Source organism: Xiphophorus hellerii, chromosome 4 (assembly GCF_003331165.1).
Source record: "Xiphophorus hellerii strain 12219 chromosome 4, Xiphophorus_hellerii-4.1, whole genome shotgun sequence".
Lineage (NCBI taxonomy): Eukaryota > Metazoa > Chordata > Actinopteri > Cyprinodontiformes > Poeciliidae > Xiphophorus > Xiphophorus hellerii.
The window spans coordinates 15,518,523-15,534,010 of record NC_045675.1 but is presented as its reverse complement, the minus strand read 5'-3'; the positions used below and the strand labels follow the sequence as shown (position 1 = coordinate 15,534,010).

At 38.6% G+C, this 15,488-nt stretch overlaps 1 protein-coding gene across 5 annotated transcripts in view; it reads left to right on the top strand.

Moving 5' to 3' along the window:
• The window catches only part of furina (furin (paired basic amino acid cleaving enzyme) a), an 82,758-nt gene that overhangs the window by 61,644 nt on the left and 5,626 nt on the right, over positions 1-15,488 (top strand). For all 5 annotated transcript variants that reach the window (XM_032560260.1, XM_032560261.1, XM_032560263.1 and 2 more), the window contains 7 exons: positions 1,082-1,254; positions 2,825-3,037; positions 7,106-7,206; positions 8,269-8,372; positions 11,595-11,712; positions 14,744-14,923; positions 15,006-15,130. In XM_032560260.1, coding sequence (XP_032416151.1) covers positions 1,082-1,254; positions 2,825-3,037; positions 7,106-7,206; positions 8,269-8,372; positions 11,595-11,712; positions 14,744-14,923; positions 15,006-15,130 — 1,014 coding nt within the window. The remainder of the gene's footprint in view (positions 1-1,081; positions 1,255-2,824; positions 3,038-7,105; positions 7,207-8,268; positions 8,373-11,594; positions 11,713-14,743; positions 14,924-15,005; positions 15,131-15,488) is intronic.

Sequence of the window (15,488 nt, the reverse complement as noted above, 5' to 3'; positions counted from 1 at the left end):
TGTGGTTTGTTCATTCACAGCTTTGCAAAGCTAAGCCTTCCTGTCATCTCATTTTCTAGCAGATGTTTTCTTCCGGCTACTCTATCAAACTTGAGGATTGAAAACCCTAAGTGAGGCGAGGGAGAGAGATATGTAGATTATGCCGTTTTGTTCGGTGCTTTGTTAGCACTGATTGGCTTTGTTTTATTAAGTGTTGTTTTACTTGAGAGTAGATACTCGTGATAGCAGCATAGCAGATAGCAACATGGGACTGTGATATTGTTGTGATTAGCCAACATTATCTTCATTATTCTTTTTTTTTTTTTGGAGTCCTCACAGCTCTTGATGGTATTTAGCATCTCGATCACTAAAATCTATATCAAATAATAACTGACCAACTATAATATGAACCTGCAAAGTAAAATTTTCTGAGAAACATAGTTATTATATTTAAGAGTTACAATTGTAAGCCTTAATCATCAAACATATCATAAATAAAATATACTGTATATCACTAGGAGTGCAGTGATTGCTTGTAATTCACAAGGTTCTCTTTTTAAAGAGTAGCTAAAGTAAATCATAATCTAATTTATTGAGATGCATCTGTTAAAAGACTCTATACCATTTTAAAATGCCTGTAAAAGTCTTCCTTGATTTATAAGCAGCAGCAACAGCTCCTCTAAGGTTGCTGAAGTTTTTACTCCTTGTCTTTTCGTTGACTCATCTTAATGCACCAAAGCAGCAAACTGCCAAAACTTTTGCCATTTATAGAGGTTCTCACTGGCTGACGATGAGTTAATCGGATTTCCTGGCTGCTGCTTATCCTCCTAATTGCAGTGACAGTATTAAATATGTAATCAGCTTTTTTACACACTGCTTCGACAGCTTGGCTTAGTTTTTATTAACTAAATAACGTTAATGAAATGGGGCCATGTGGCGTTCAACTAAAGTTGGATTAACCCTGTTGGAAGACCGGGGATCTTTGACTATAAATCATATAAAGCTGGTGATTTGTGTGCATTAGGTATTCATTTAAATCCATCATTTCTACTTTCAATGAGAAGTACTTAAAGAAAATCTGTTGCTGTGAACCTGGCTGCAGGAGTGCGCATGCTGGATGGAGAAGTGACTGACATGGTGGAGGCCCAGTCTCTCAGTCTGAACCCGCAACATATCGACATCTACAGCGCCAGCTGGGGCCCAGAAGACGATGGCAAAACAGTCGATGGACCCGCTAAACTGGCCAAGGAAGCCTTTCTTCGAGGAGTCACAGAGGTGGGTGTATGATTGTGTCTGTGTGGGGCAGAATTATTTACTGCCTCTGTATTGCCTCCTTTCACCAGTAAGTAATTGAACTGTTCAGGCATGAGAGGACACCAGCAAGAGGGACAAAGCAGTTTTTGACCCTGGCCATCCCGAATGGGAAGAAATGTCCTCTAAAAGCCGCCAGCGAGGACAATCAGGGAGAAAAAACTGTCTCTGGCAGGTTCCTCCCTCATTTTCCCATTTGTTTTAAAGCAGTGTTGTCATCTGAACAACTGTTTTAGGTATTTTTGTAAGGCTATTTATTATAATAAAGGTGGCTCTCCTGCAGCTTTGAATGATTAAATATTCCCAGTTAATCTGTAATGTCTATATATATATATGGACAAACATTGAAGATTTCAGAAGATTAATGCTAAAAGCCAGTCTGTCAGCGTCTTAACAGTAACAGTCTGAATATTAAACATGAAAAGATGCATATTGTGATGTCGACAGTCTTGTTGCTGATCGCAGCTCTTTGCGTTTGGCACATTGGGACCACATGAGAAATGAACAAGTCAACAGAATTATAAGAATACAGATTGCTCCTCACACTGTCTCTGCCTGCTTTGTCTCTTGCTGTGAGGCTGTAGGATTCAAAGCATGTCCCATAAAGCTGATTGGAAGCGCTGACACTGACTACTAAAATAATTGGCACTGTGACAGCGCTGTCAGATAGTGGAGTGGGTGGTGCATCACTGGAATTGATCAACACATGGAGAGATGGTGCCACTCAATACAATAAAGCAGCTCTTAGATGAAAATTATTGCACTTTAAAGGCTGAGAGGTTAGATGATTTATTACAATGAGCTGTTGTCATTTTGAGTCGTTATGTATTGCATTGCTGTCATGCGATACTTAGCTCTTTGCAGTTTACTGAGTGACCACCTTGGCCCCGGCGATGTACACTGGGTTTTAATGGGACCTCTTTGAGGGATGGCCCAGGATACAGTCACCCTCCTATAATTGGGATTCTTACCAAACTTTGAATGAGAATCTCTTCTTCTTTGTCTGTTGTTGGTCTGTGAGGCAATTAAGTAAAAGGATTCGTGTTCAGTAGGGTAGGCATTTATCGTATCATTTATCATTTATTGTGATAAATTTCTTATAAGAATTTAGATTTATTGTTGTCGCGATAAATTCCTATTTATAATGTTTAAACCCCCCCAAAACTGTCCATATTGCAATGACTGACAACTTTACTATTTGTTCTGCTGTTTGTCCAATGAAAGTATCAATAAATGCCAATAAATGTGAAAATACAGTGACCATGGGTAATGTAGCGATACGAATCACACTTGTTTATGTGGCAGGTGTTGTAAAGAACACATAACAAGTGGGAATCTTTTTCAAGAGCATTAAGTTTGTGGGGCTATGATTGCTTTTTTTTTAGCTAACTAAAACAAGATGTGATAAATAGTTCTTATTGTCCCTTTTATTGTCATCACAATACTATTGCAAAATATAGTGATAAAACCTTTAAGTCTGCATCTCCCACTGCTAGTGTTCAGCTTTTTTATAAGAGTGTTTTCTGCTCCTCAGGGTCGTGGCGGTTTGGGCTCCATATTTGTGTGGGCCTCTGGGAATGGAGGAAGGGAGAAGGACAACTGTAACTGCGACGGCTACACCAACAGCATTTACACTCTGTCCATCAGCAGCACCACGCAGAACGGCAACGTCCCCTGGTACAGCGAGGCCTGCTCCTCCACCCTCGCCACCACCTACAGCTCGGGGAACATCAATGAGAAACAGATTGTGAGTTGGGGCCGAGGGTAGCGTGTCCTCTGCTTTTGTCTGCCTTTTCATGTTTCTGTTGCACAAAAGCTTTGACTTTACCGTGAGTCTCTCCATCCTTTCTCTGCTGACTGGTTTCAAAGCGGACCTGCTGTCATTCCTAAAATATTTGACCAGATGGAGGCTTTGGATTTGTAAAAAATAATTACATTTTTGCCTTTAGTAACTGGATAAATAAAAAAAATATTCCAGCTACAAGGCGCTTAGTGTTAAGCCTTCAATAGTTCAGAAACTGAAGTTTCAACTTCCTTCTCCCAGAGATATTAATAGATAATATTCAAATATTAGCAGGGAACACAAACAGTTTTTGTCGCTATAGCCTGTGAACTTGTTTGGACCGTTTCAATCTAGACAAAAAAGGTTTTTGTAAGGTGATTACTTTGTCTTCATGTTCGTGGAGATATTGAAAGCAGATGTCCACACTTTGTATATTTAAATATTTTCTCTGCTTGTTTTCCCCCATAATGAATTGCTGAGTGATCATGTTTCCATATTTTCGACCACTTTGGTGTTTGAGAAATCTGAATAACCAGAATTCTTTATCAGTGAGTACTTTGGTACTCTTGGTCAGAGGAGCTAAACACAGCTGATGTGTGCAACACACACAGACGCACACAGATTCTGCTGTGGACTTCAGACAGGGAACTAACTTTACACACAGTAATTTGGGGGAAAAAAGTTTGACCTATGTTTAAATATTAAAAAGGCAAACAGATTGTTTTTCATCTGCATCTTTGATTACACCGGTGAGTGTAATCGAAGATGAAGTTTAAGGGCAAACTTAAAGCGGCCCTGCTTTAAGTTTGCAATCTAGTCCTGTTTGCTACCAGTGTCAGAGATTAAACCTCAGATTGTTTCTCTGTCTGCAACAAAATTAAACAAGGGTGTTGCTCATCTGAGGATGTTTAGAGGACTTTGCAGAGAAGCACAATCACTAGGGAAAAGTTGTTTTTCCTCTAAATTGAAAGGAGTGATTCTAAATGGGTTCCGGCATCCAGTAGACCTGACATTTCTTAGCTTAGGAGTGTCCAAATTGACTGACAGGAAGCAAATGTAGACAGATTATATCTGTTGAATGTCTTGGAAATGCCTCAGTGTCCCTTCGGAAAAGCAGGGTTTGCCTAAACCGGATTCAAATTTCAAGACAGGCAAAAATGGATGGATGAAGTATGTAAACTGATGTACACTTTCATTGACATGTCATCAGTATGGATGAATAAATGTTTTTGAAAACAATAAGTCATGACTTAAATGATCAGATTTGGTCTGGTTGTTGCTAATTTTATGATTGCTGCTGAAAGAGAGGAACTAGATAAAATACTATAAATCTACATTTATAACTGAACATGTACATGTATTTCCTGTTTAATGTAATTCTTAACAGTAGAAAATACCCACTCATTTTGAAATCAATCACTTTGGATATTTACCTTATTAGCAAGTAAATTAACTGATTAACAAGGTTTTTTTTTCGTACATTAACCCATCGTCAAATTTATTGCAGCAGCTTTTTTTCCATTTCAACTAACAGTTAATTGTTGCAATTGCTACATACCTTTTCTTCAGACCTTGTGCTGTTTTGACTCATTAAAAAGTTCATAGCAAACTGCTGGAACTCTATCCATCAAATCTGTTTCTGCTTAACATTCTTGTGACAAGCATTAAATCTCTTTCTTACACATGCAGACACGCCCCTACGCACACACACACCCCCGCACACAGGCCCACACACACACACAAACTGACTGCCTCCTTCTAGCATGCAGCCATGCAGCGTGAAGAGCTTGACAGGCAGCCGATGACAACTTCATGACATGTGGCTGGTCCCTTAATGTGTCTGTGATGTACCGACTTAATTATGATCTCACTCATGAACTTTAAAATAAAGAGCTGGAGAAGAGGAGAGATGTTGACATCTGTGAGTTTATACCAGAGAGAATATTTTGATCTTAAGATTTTTGTTTTGCTTTGGAAACCAAACTAGAAACCAAATGAAGCAAGTGGGAGCTTCTAGAAATATCAAAACTATCCTAGGTTTTATTTTTTAAAATAATCATTCTATAAAGCCTGTGGAAATATATCTTTTATTTTATCAGTCTTCTTCAGTAACAGACAGGCCTCTTCTTTTGCATCATCCTGCAGGACAGCAGGCTTTTCATATGCAAGACTTCTGACATATGAAAAGTCTTTTTTTGTATCATTGGAGACAGAGTTTTCTTTGAAAAAATTCTCCGCTTCTGCAGCAACTTACTTTTTATTCTTGCGGTGGGAGATATTAACATCTAGGAGCTGGCCAGTGAATCCACAACCCTCCGCTGTGGATCACTTAGGGGATGTCTGCTGAAGCACTTCATTCTAAAAGGAGTCTCTCTTAAAGAGAAGGAGAGCACATGCGTTCCGCGGTTTGATTTTCTAGCTGGCGGCTTTTTACTTTTAACCTTCTGCTTCTTTATGCGTTTGATGATTATTGCCTCTAGCAAATACAAGCAGTATGGGATAACATATGAGAATGTGGTGAGGAGTAAAGGATTTTATTCATTTTACTGAGGCCAATTCCAACTTATCTGGTTATTTGAAGGGAATCCTGCAAATGCATTTTTAAGGCGCAAGTCAGCTTGTACGAATATTTAGCGTTTGTAATATAGCATTATTATAAAGTATACTTGCACTAACTATCTTAATGCCTGAAAGCATTTAGATTTATAAAATCATACTACATATTGTTTCAAATTCAAATTTAACCAAAGTACAAAAAGCAGTTTTCAAATGATGATTTTATTAGAGGAACAAAGCTTTCCAAAGAAACCTGGCCCTTTTTGAAAAATTAGTTACCACTTTTCTAAACCTTTAACTGTGATTAGCAACATTGATTACATTTCCCGGGCCACACCCAGACTTTTTTTTTGTAGGCCTTTATAATAAAGAAAAATACTTAAATATAACCTTTCTGGCGACATGAAGTGGGCTAAAAGATCTTAAAACTCAAGATGTCACACACTTATCTAAAGAAACATAAGATCAGATCAGAAACCAACTCATTGATATCGGTTAGTTCAGAAAGGGTCTAAGGGTGAAACAGTGGCCAAAATTATTCGAAGGAGCAATTTGGATTCAACCAGGAAGTCACAAAAGAACCAGAACAACATATAAAGCACTGCAGGCCTCATTTGCCTCAGTTAAGGTGAATGTTCACGATTCAATAATAAGAAACAACCTGGGCAAAAAGGGTGACCAGGGAAGATTTCCAATGTGAAAACCACTGCTTAGTGAACACAAACAGGCATCTTGGACCTGAGAAATACTTTTTTGATTCCCCAGTGTTCTGTGGACTGACCACACAAAAGTGGAACGTAATGGAAACGGTGTTCCTCGTTACATCTGGCGTAAAACAAAGACAGCTTTTCAGGAAAAAATACATTAACATGACAGTCAAACATATTGCTGAGAGTGTAATGATCTGTGGCTATGTTGCTGTTTCAATATTTGGATGACTTGCCAGAATTAATGGATCCATTACTTATTATCAGAATGTTCACTCATCGCTTTGTGACCTTAAAATCAAGCACAAGTAGCAAGACATTAATCTGAAACACACTGTTAGGTGAGTAGCTCAAATATGTGACAGGTTTTAAAATGGCTCAGTCAAAGCCTAGACCTACAGTACATCTTATTGCTTTGGTGTGGTATGACCTTTGAAGCAAATACTGTATGACCAGACCATCACTTATGAAAAAGAGTCTGAAGTAAAACAACTATAACAAGACTGGGTCATAATTTCTCCATAGAGACGTAAAAAATCTCGCCTGTTATCATGAACTCTTGATGCCTGTTGTTGGCAACACAGGTGGCACAACCGGTTTTTAAAGAAAACATTTTATGCTGATTCTCTGTGTTGGTTAAATTTAGTTTGAAACTTTAAAGTGACACAAAATGGCAAAAAAAAAAGAAGCAAATGTGAGGTAGCTAATATATTTTCACAGCACTGTAAGAACGAAGCAATCTGTTCAGCATTTTGCTTCTCTTCCTTAGATTACAACAGACCTCAAATCCAAATGTACCGACTCTCACACTGGCACCTCTGCCTCCGCCCCACTGGCTGCTGGGATCATCGCTCTCGCCCTAGAAGCCAAGTAAGTGCTTATCACCACTTTTCTATGAGTTTGGAGCATGAGCTGCACTTCCTCATTTAAATTCTGACATATTTATTCAAATTTACTTGATTAAAATTAATCTAATGCACAAAAAGGAAAAACGAAATGTGTACACAACAACCTCGTTAAGTTGTGCATTCATTTTCATAGGGACAGTTTGAGAGTTTTTAGTTTGAGTAAATTAGTTTTCAAAGCCGCTTGAATTAATGGCCACATGTTATCAGTTCCTGCCATGTGGCTCGAAAACTCCTGACAGCAAACGCTTCATTAAAAAAAGTGTGAATATTTCAAAAAGAGTAATAAATTGATACGTTTTATAGCCTTCATGTTGGATTAAGTCACCTCTGGTCGTGTTGCCAGCATCCATTTTAATGCCGTTTTTTTATTTTTAAAAATTAAAATATAAAGTTATTCAAGCCGTCTGCCGCATATTTAAATTGTGCTTTTACAAATAGCTCGGAGCACTAATCATTCTTATCTGGTCACCCAGCACTAATGGACGGTCATAAAATATGTTCAGCACAAGGCTGGATGTAAGTAATTAGTCTTGCAGCAGAGTGAAATGATTGAGGGGAAAAACTGTAGATGGAAATGAATTTGATGAGAAAAGATTTAGTTGGAGTTACAGTACTTTGTAAAATGCCGTCATTTAAGCCAAATAAACAATAAAAAGCAATAATGAATTTAAAGCTTGTATGAAGTTAATGAAAAGGAGACAAATCAGGCTCCGACTGTGTTTAACCCTTTTTTGCCGGTTAAATCTTAGTGTTCTCCAGGAAAGAATAACAATAGAGACTCATCAGTTTTTCTTTGTTTTGCCAAAGGGCTGAAATGAGCCTCCAACCACATGCTGGCTGAAGATTTAAGAGACTGCCTGGACACTGAGCTCATTGTTTATAATTATCTGTCCACCTGCAAGTTAAAACTGTAGCCTGATCTTGGGAGCTTCAGCTTGATTTACAAGCTAGAGCATATGTTATTATACACGTTAGGCTGTATGTGCCTTTTTTATGTGCTAACATCCATTTCCATTTGTTCCAGTAAAAACCTCACCTGGAGGGACATGCAACATCTGGTTGTGCGAACTTCTCGGCCTGCTCACTTGCTCACTAATGACTGGAGAACCAATGGAGTTGCACGCAAAGGTACAGAAATATAATCTATTTTTGTTTGGTCAGTTTTAAATCAATCACAGGTTAGTTTGAGTTACATCTACTTTTCAGAGAAGTCTGACCAAATGTGGGTATTATAAGAGAGTTACAGAGAAAGATTTATATTGTTTCGCATGATATGAGGCTGGTAGACTCCCAACTGGGGTCAAGAAAAAAATGGCAGCAGGTGCTTTGCATTCATGATTCAAAAATGAAAATATCTGGTTGTTCCTTACAAATTTGATGCTGCATTTGATTTGGTCACAATATTTGGTGTCCTCAAGGCTGGCAGACGCAGATAATCACGAATTGTCCAATTCCATCAGGAAGGACCGGAAGAGCTGAGAAAGCTTACATCCACAGGAAATCTGTGGTTAGTTCTTAGAGGTGACCCAGTGCGTTTCTTCAAAAAACTTGAAGAATACCTTGAAGAGTTGATGGTGTCTTTTTAAAAAGGTTTTTTATTGGCCTTTATTTGATAGTTAATTGACAGGAAAATGGGTAATGAGAGAAGGGGGAAGACATGCGGCAAAGGAATCAAACCTGCGACAGTCGCGTCGAGGACTAAGGCCTCCTCATGTGGGTTGTGCTTAACCCCTGCGCCACCACAGCACATCCCAAGTTGATGGTGTCTTAATGGGTGATTACACCAAATATTGCTGATTTAGATTTTTCTTTTGGTAATTTACTTCACTGCTTACTTGGCCTGCTTGATGCCATTGCAATTATATCACAGGCGAAGACATAGTGAAAATACCATGTTGAAAGTATTCTTAGTCTGCATCAGTTATTCACACCTGCCTAAAACCTTTGCACAATGCTGGATTTACAGTGCCACAGTCTTTTTTTTTTTTTTTTTATAATCAAATAAAAATAAAACACGTTGACGGGAGTGCTGCACAGTTAAACCAAACATAAGAAATAAACAAATCACACAGGAACAGCGGATTCTATGAAGAAAAACATTGTCAAGGATTAGAACAAGTAGGATAGAGAGGAAATGAATTTGAAGACGCTGTCAGTAATTCACACTGGATTAAAAGTCAGAGATTTAGAAACCATAAGAAAATGTACCTGCTTGATACAAAACCAAAGCATTCCACAGTTTTGGATCTCCAACAGGAAAATCTCTACGTCCTCTGAGGTTTCATCACATCTTTGGAACATATAAAAGCATCTGGTCTTCTGACCTGAGGGAATGAGACGGTACATTAGAATGTAGCGGTTCACAGATAAAAGGGAGCACAACTGTTAAGAGGCTTAAAGACAAAAAAAGAAAATGCAGTGAAAAAGCCAGGGAAGGGGTGCCAAAAGTGGAGAAACAGGCTCTCTTTTTTTTGCTCGTACCTAGGCCTGTCGCGATAAACGATAAATCGATTAATCGTACGATAAATTAAAGCTATCGACGTCATTTTAATTATCGGCACTATCGTCTCTTCCGACCTTTTTCTCTTTAAGCTAATGAGACTGAATGAAAAAAGGCTCAACTCCGGTGCCTCCCTTCCTCATTTCCTTAGTGTAAAACCCAGCGCACACTACACGATCTTAGAGCTGTCGGCCGATTGTCGGCCCATTTTCAAAACCTGACAGACCCACACATTAGCCGACAGAAATCCTAGGTATAACGGTTCGATCGGGTTCGTTCCTGCCGTGTGGTGTCCAACAATGGGCACAAAATAATGGCTACAAGTTCAGTTAACTAATTTTAAAACCAGGCATTAATCAATGCTTTACAACAATCTACCTGCAATGCATGTGGCTAGTGTCAGCGTAAAGTCCTGACTGAATGAAAATCATTTTAACCTATTTACGTCACGTTAACGAAGAACAGCTGAAAAGTTATCGGGTTTATCAACTGCGGTAGCAATTTCGCTCCAACTCCTCCTCTTGTCATTTCTATATTCTTTGCATGTTGAATAAACATTAATGTTGTTTCCACGTATCATCTCCAATGTCCGCTGGACTTCGGGTTGCGCCGTGTCAGCTGTTTGGGATTCCCCGACGTAATTTCCCATCAGAAAACACGGAGGAGAATCCGCGCTTTCTGATTGGCTACCTGTCACATTCAACAGGCTGCGTTAAAGCGCCCAGTCGGGAAAAACCCCTGATTTAGATCGGAGCGGCAACGACGATCTACCGTAACACACCACACAATCTTAGAAAGACCAACGGTCTAAGATTGTTGTATGGGGAAAAATAGGAGCAAAAAATCCTGTAGTGTGAACTATTGCATCAGGTAGTCGATGTGCCCATCTTCTCTATTTAAATCTAATTATTACTGAAGGGTAATATAATATACAGACTTCATAATCTGCACTCTTTTGGTTGAATGCAGTATTTATTTCCACTTTGGCTTTATGTTTAGTTTTTTTTCCAAGTAAATTTTTTGTTAATGGAGACTGAGAATCCATTTTATTTTTGTTTTTGGTTGTTTTGTTTATTTTGTTTATCAGTTCCAGTGTTAAATATTCTTTTGAAAATAAAGTGTATCTATCTTTGGCAGGAAATCGCATGCATTATTACGTCATTTCCATTACGTCAGTGTAAAAAGGTCTTCAAACAATATTATCGTTTATCGCAATAATTTTTGAGACAATTAATCGCTCAGCAAAATTTGCTATCGTGACAGGCCTACTCGTACCAGTAAAAATCAACTGCAGGCATTTGCTCCCAGTTGTAAATGAAACATGGAAAATGGACTAATTCCACAAAGAAGCATTACAGCAATCAACACACAGTCTTACAAAAGCAGAATTAGTGTTTCAGTGTTCCATCAAGAGAGAATACACACTCATTGTTGACAACCAATTAAACTGGAAAATACAGGGTTTTACCAGGCATTTAACGTGACTATCGAGTCTAAGAAGACGCCATTCTCACACCTAAATATTTGATTTACTCTAGTGAGGTTTGGGAGGCACAGCTGAAGCACCTCCAAGGCTAAATGTAAAAGGTTGTTGGTGATGCATCAAAAAGATAGGACCTTTGATGTCCAACCAATGCTTTAGCCTAGAGATGATGATCTTTTGAGCTACAATGCCCAAAAGTGCAATCAATGCAATCACAAAAGTCTTCATGCTAAAAAGATATGCTAAAATGGGACTGTGGAATGAGAACTAAAAACGTGTATCAAGTTGAAAACTTTCTAAAACTGGACCAGTACAGACCTTCAGGACATCTCTGAAAATCTCATCTCTGTTCTCTTTGTTTCTGCAGTTAGTCATTCATATGGATATGGTCTGCTTGATGCCAGTGCAATTGTATCACAGGCGAAGACATGGACAAATGTGGGGCCACAGAGAAAGTGTGTGATCTCCGTTCTCAGTGAGCCGAGGTTCGTATGCTGTACATGAACACAGATCTCCCTGTGCTCAATTCATTTAACATTTCAGTTAATAAACATTAAAAAATTATCCATCTGACAAAAAATAATGAGCAAACTAATTTCAAACCACAAATCTGCCATTAGCAGTTGCACAAGATGGCCAATTTTCATATGTGTTATTTAGCAAAATGTACTCCTGGGAGCATTTACTGTAGCATTATGTCTGTATTTTGTATTGATTACAACATTTGTAATGAAAAGGATGAAAGCAAGAATAGCTGCATGTAGACTGAATTAATATGACTTCTTTGGAGAATAATCAACAAAATTACAATGGAGTAGATTCAGCATGGAAAACAGTTCCAGGATTTTGTTGAACCAGTCAAGTTTGTGAAGCTGTAATGCTTCATCATCATAAATGCATGTGAATGAGATGTCTGTGTCTGATTGAGCCTTCATGCATCAATTCAGTCAAATGTTGTGCCTTCATCTTCATCAACCTGGTGGCATTCATTAAAATCTCCGCCAACATTTGTCTGCTCAGGCTTCTCCCAATTACATGTTCAGTAATATTCTTCAGCCATCTTTTTCCCACCCCTCTTCCTGATGACACGGACTAAACTCTGTGTGACATGCTCTGTTCATTATGCTCTCGCTGTCACTCGTCTCGCTGGGTTTGAGCAGATGGTCGAGAGTCTGGGAGCTGCAGGTTATTCAATTTACATTCTAGGTTTTTAGCTGACTCGCTTATCAACAGTGATTTACAAAAAATGATTAGAAGAAGGAATTATCCTGTTACCAACGGTGCATTCTCTACATGCTGGCAGTGCTGTGCGAACAGAGTTGTATCTGATTAAAATGTCTGTTCGCCCATAATTGCAGGGATTTATCTCAGCCACAGATGGAGATGTACTTGTATAATAGATAACACATCAAAAAGGCTTCTTAATGTTTTGCAGAATAGCATCAGTTTGTTGCTCTGCTATCTAAAATCTGTGATTCGGACAGCTTCTGCGTTCATGTTTGGAAAATAGATTTTTAACCAAAGAGAAAATACTACTGGAAGAAAAACTCCTCTGAGCTTTCCCCCAACTGAATAAGGTTGGATATGTTATAAGCTGAATTTCATGCCCTCTTTGTGACCTCTGAATGTGTTATGAATTTATGGGTTTATCCATTTTGTTGTTACTGAGAATTTTACATGCTGATGGCAAGTAATCATGAGTAAAAAGAGAGAGAGCATTTTGAGAAAAGACCAGGTGGATGAGCTGGAAGCTCTCTGGGAGCTTTTCAACAGATGATTTATAGTCTCGATACGCCCTCCTGTTTCTCCTAGGTTACCCAGCCGCAGCATCACAAAGCCTCACGTTTGGTTGGCTCAAAGAATTGCCTTTTGTTTGCTAAGATAAATCGTACAAACACTTAAAAGAAATAAGAATTAGTTTCTGGCTGATACTGATTTTTGTCCGTTGAGGCTTGATCTGCTGCTTTTCATTTGATTGATTTTTTTTTTTTTTAAAAAACACAAGAAGAAGGGAGGAAAAGAAAAATCAGTTTCATATCTTCAATGTTTGATTTATACCTCATATTGAATTCCCCCCATTTGGTGCCATTAGGATAAGAGTCAGTGTTTTAAAGTGCTGCCTGTCAAGCATCATTATGTTGGGGCTTATTCATATCCACCACGTCCATTAACGGGTGTAATTACTCCCACTGACAGAAGAGGGAGACAGAGGTGTTGCCTTTGGAAAAAATGGCTCACAAAGGGTGATTATTAAAAAAAATCTTGGTAGGAAAATAACTATACAAAACAACCTTAATGAGCCCTGCCGGTATTTGGTTTATTTATACAGCACTAAATTACAGCAGATGGCATCTCTAGACACTCTAAAAATTCATATGCAATTACTGTATGCACAATCCAGTTCAGTCCAAAATCAGTAAATAATCTGTTTAGTTTATAGCAGTGAAAATACAGTACAATGATCCTAATTATTTTACAATACAGATAGCCAGTTTACTTTTATGCTAATGGGTAATAAATTATATCTAAAGAAGCTTTAAGGATTGAAGTAAGTCAAGTTATTTGTATCGAATATTTCGGCAACATAGTGCATTACAACATGAAAACATCATACAGTAACCAATTATGAAGCAAGCAATAAACATTAAATTTTGTCAAATGCATCTATATTTGCTTGATCAAAATCAAGCAAATGTACATTATATATATTGATCCATGTTCCAGTTATTATGAATTGAAGGCAGCTTTAAACAGGTGGGTTTTTAAAACATGATTTAAAGGAATTCTGTGAGTTCAAGTGTCAAAGTTTTTAGCAACATTTTAGACAATTTGTAGAAGTAGCTTGTGGTGACAGTGGAAAGTAACTGTTTTATGTTTATTAGGATCTCAGGCCTTGTGTGAGCTGTCATTTGTTGCAGCAGACTTTGATGACTTTTTAGACCCAGTATCTTAAATGATATGCAGGTTGCAGATCTGGTTTGAAAAGAAACTAATTACAGGTTACAGAGCTGCATTTTATCACTCCCCCACTGCGCTTTAAGTTCAGCTTGTAGACGTCTTTTCCACAGTAAAGCTGCTTTACGGGTCAAAGTGTTTTACTGCAGGTAATCCTTTAATGGAGATTAAAATATGTGTATATGTTTGGACTGAAACTAGAGGCAGGCTTTGTTTTTGAGACAATATGTGAGGTTTAAGAATCACTCCGGCTGTTAAAAGATGTTCACGTCTGTGGATCCGAAGCCCGGTGCTGCGGTCGTCCTCAGAACGGTTGTGGATGTGTCTAATCTCCTAAGAGGATTTGAGGTGAAGGAAAGAAGGAGTGTTTGATGCTTTACCCGCCTGAGAACAGCGGTGCTACAGGTTCTAAGGCATTAATCCCCTTCACCCTTCACAGTCCCTCACAGCAGCCAAATCTTACTGTTCTCTAAATTGTGACGAAAGAAAACCTTTAATAAAAAAAATCCAACAAAGCAAAGATGATGTTTGTTCCTGACCGTCTTTGTTGTGGCCCTACAGGAACATTGGCAGCCATTTGTTGATTGACAAAAACGTGGACTCCTGCCTGGGCTCAGACAGCTATGTGACCTCGTTAGAGCACGTCCAGGCCCGGCTCACCCTCACTTACAACCGGAGGGGGAACCTGGCCATCCACCTCATCAGTCCCGCCGGCACGCGCTCCACCCTGCTCCACCCGAGGTACCAGTGATACCAGAATATGGATGCATTCAGTCCCAGTGGACAAACCTTTTAACGCAGTTGCTTCCTTGGTTTCCTGCAGGCCTCATGACTATTCATCGGAGGGTTTCAATGACTGGGCGTTCATGACCACCCACTCCTGGGACGAGAACCCCAGCGGCGTGTGGAGACTGGAGATTGAGAATGTCTCCGGTGCCAGTGACTACGGTAAAGCAGATTTCTTTCTACTTGGAAAATTAGATTTATAAGAATCAACCATAATATTAAGTAAGATTAACGCAAGATTAGTGAAAAGAATATAATCATCTTTGCAGGAACCTAGCAAAATTTCTGCATTTTACATTAAATCAAAATAGTAAATAGGAGCAATTATAACTGAAGATGAATGGCTTGATATATGTAAAATTCCTGTAACAACCTCAACATCAATATTTGTTTTTTTATTACACATGAAATCAAGCAAAAGCAAAACGCCAAATGTTGAAGGGAATGTGGAAACTATATGGCAAATCACATTCATGTTTTTTTTGGGATTGTCAAGTTCTCCAGCCTTATTTGCAAGTCG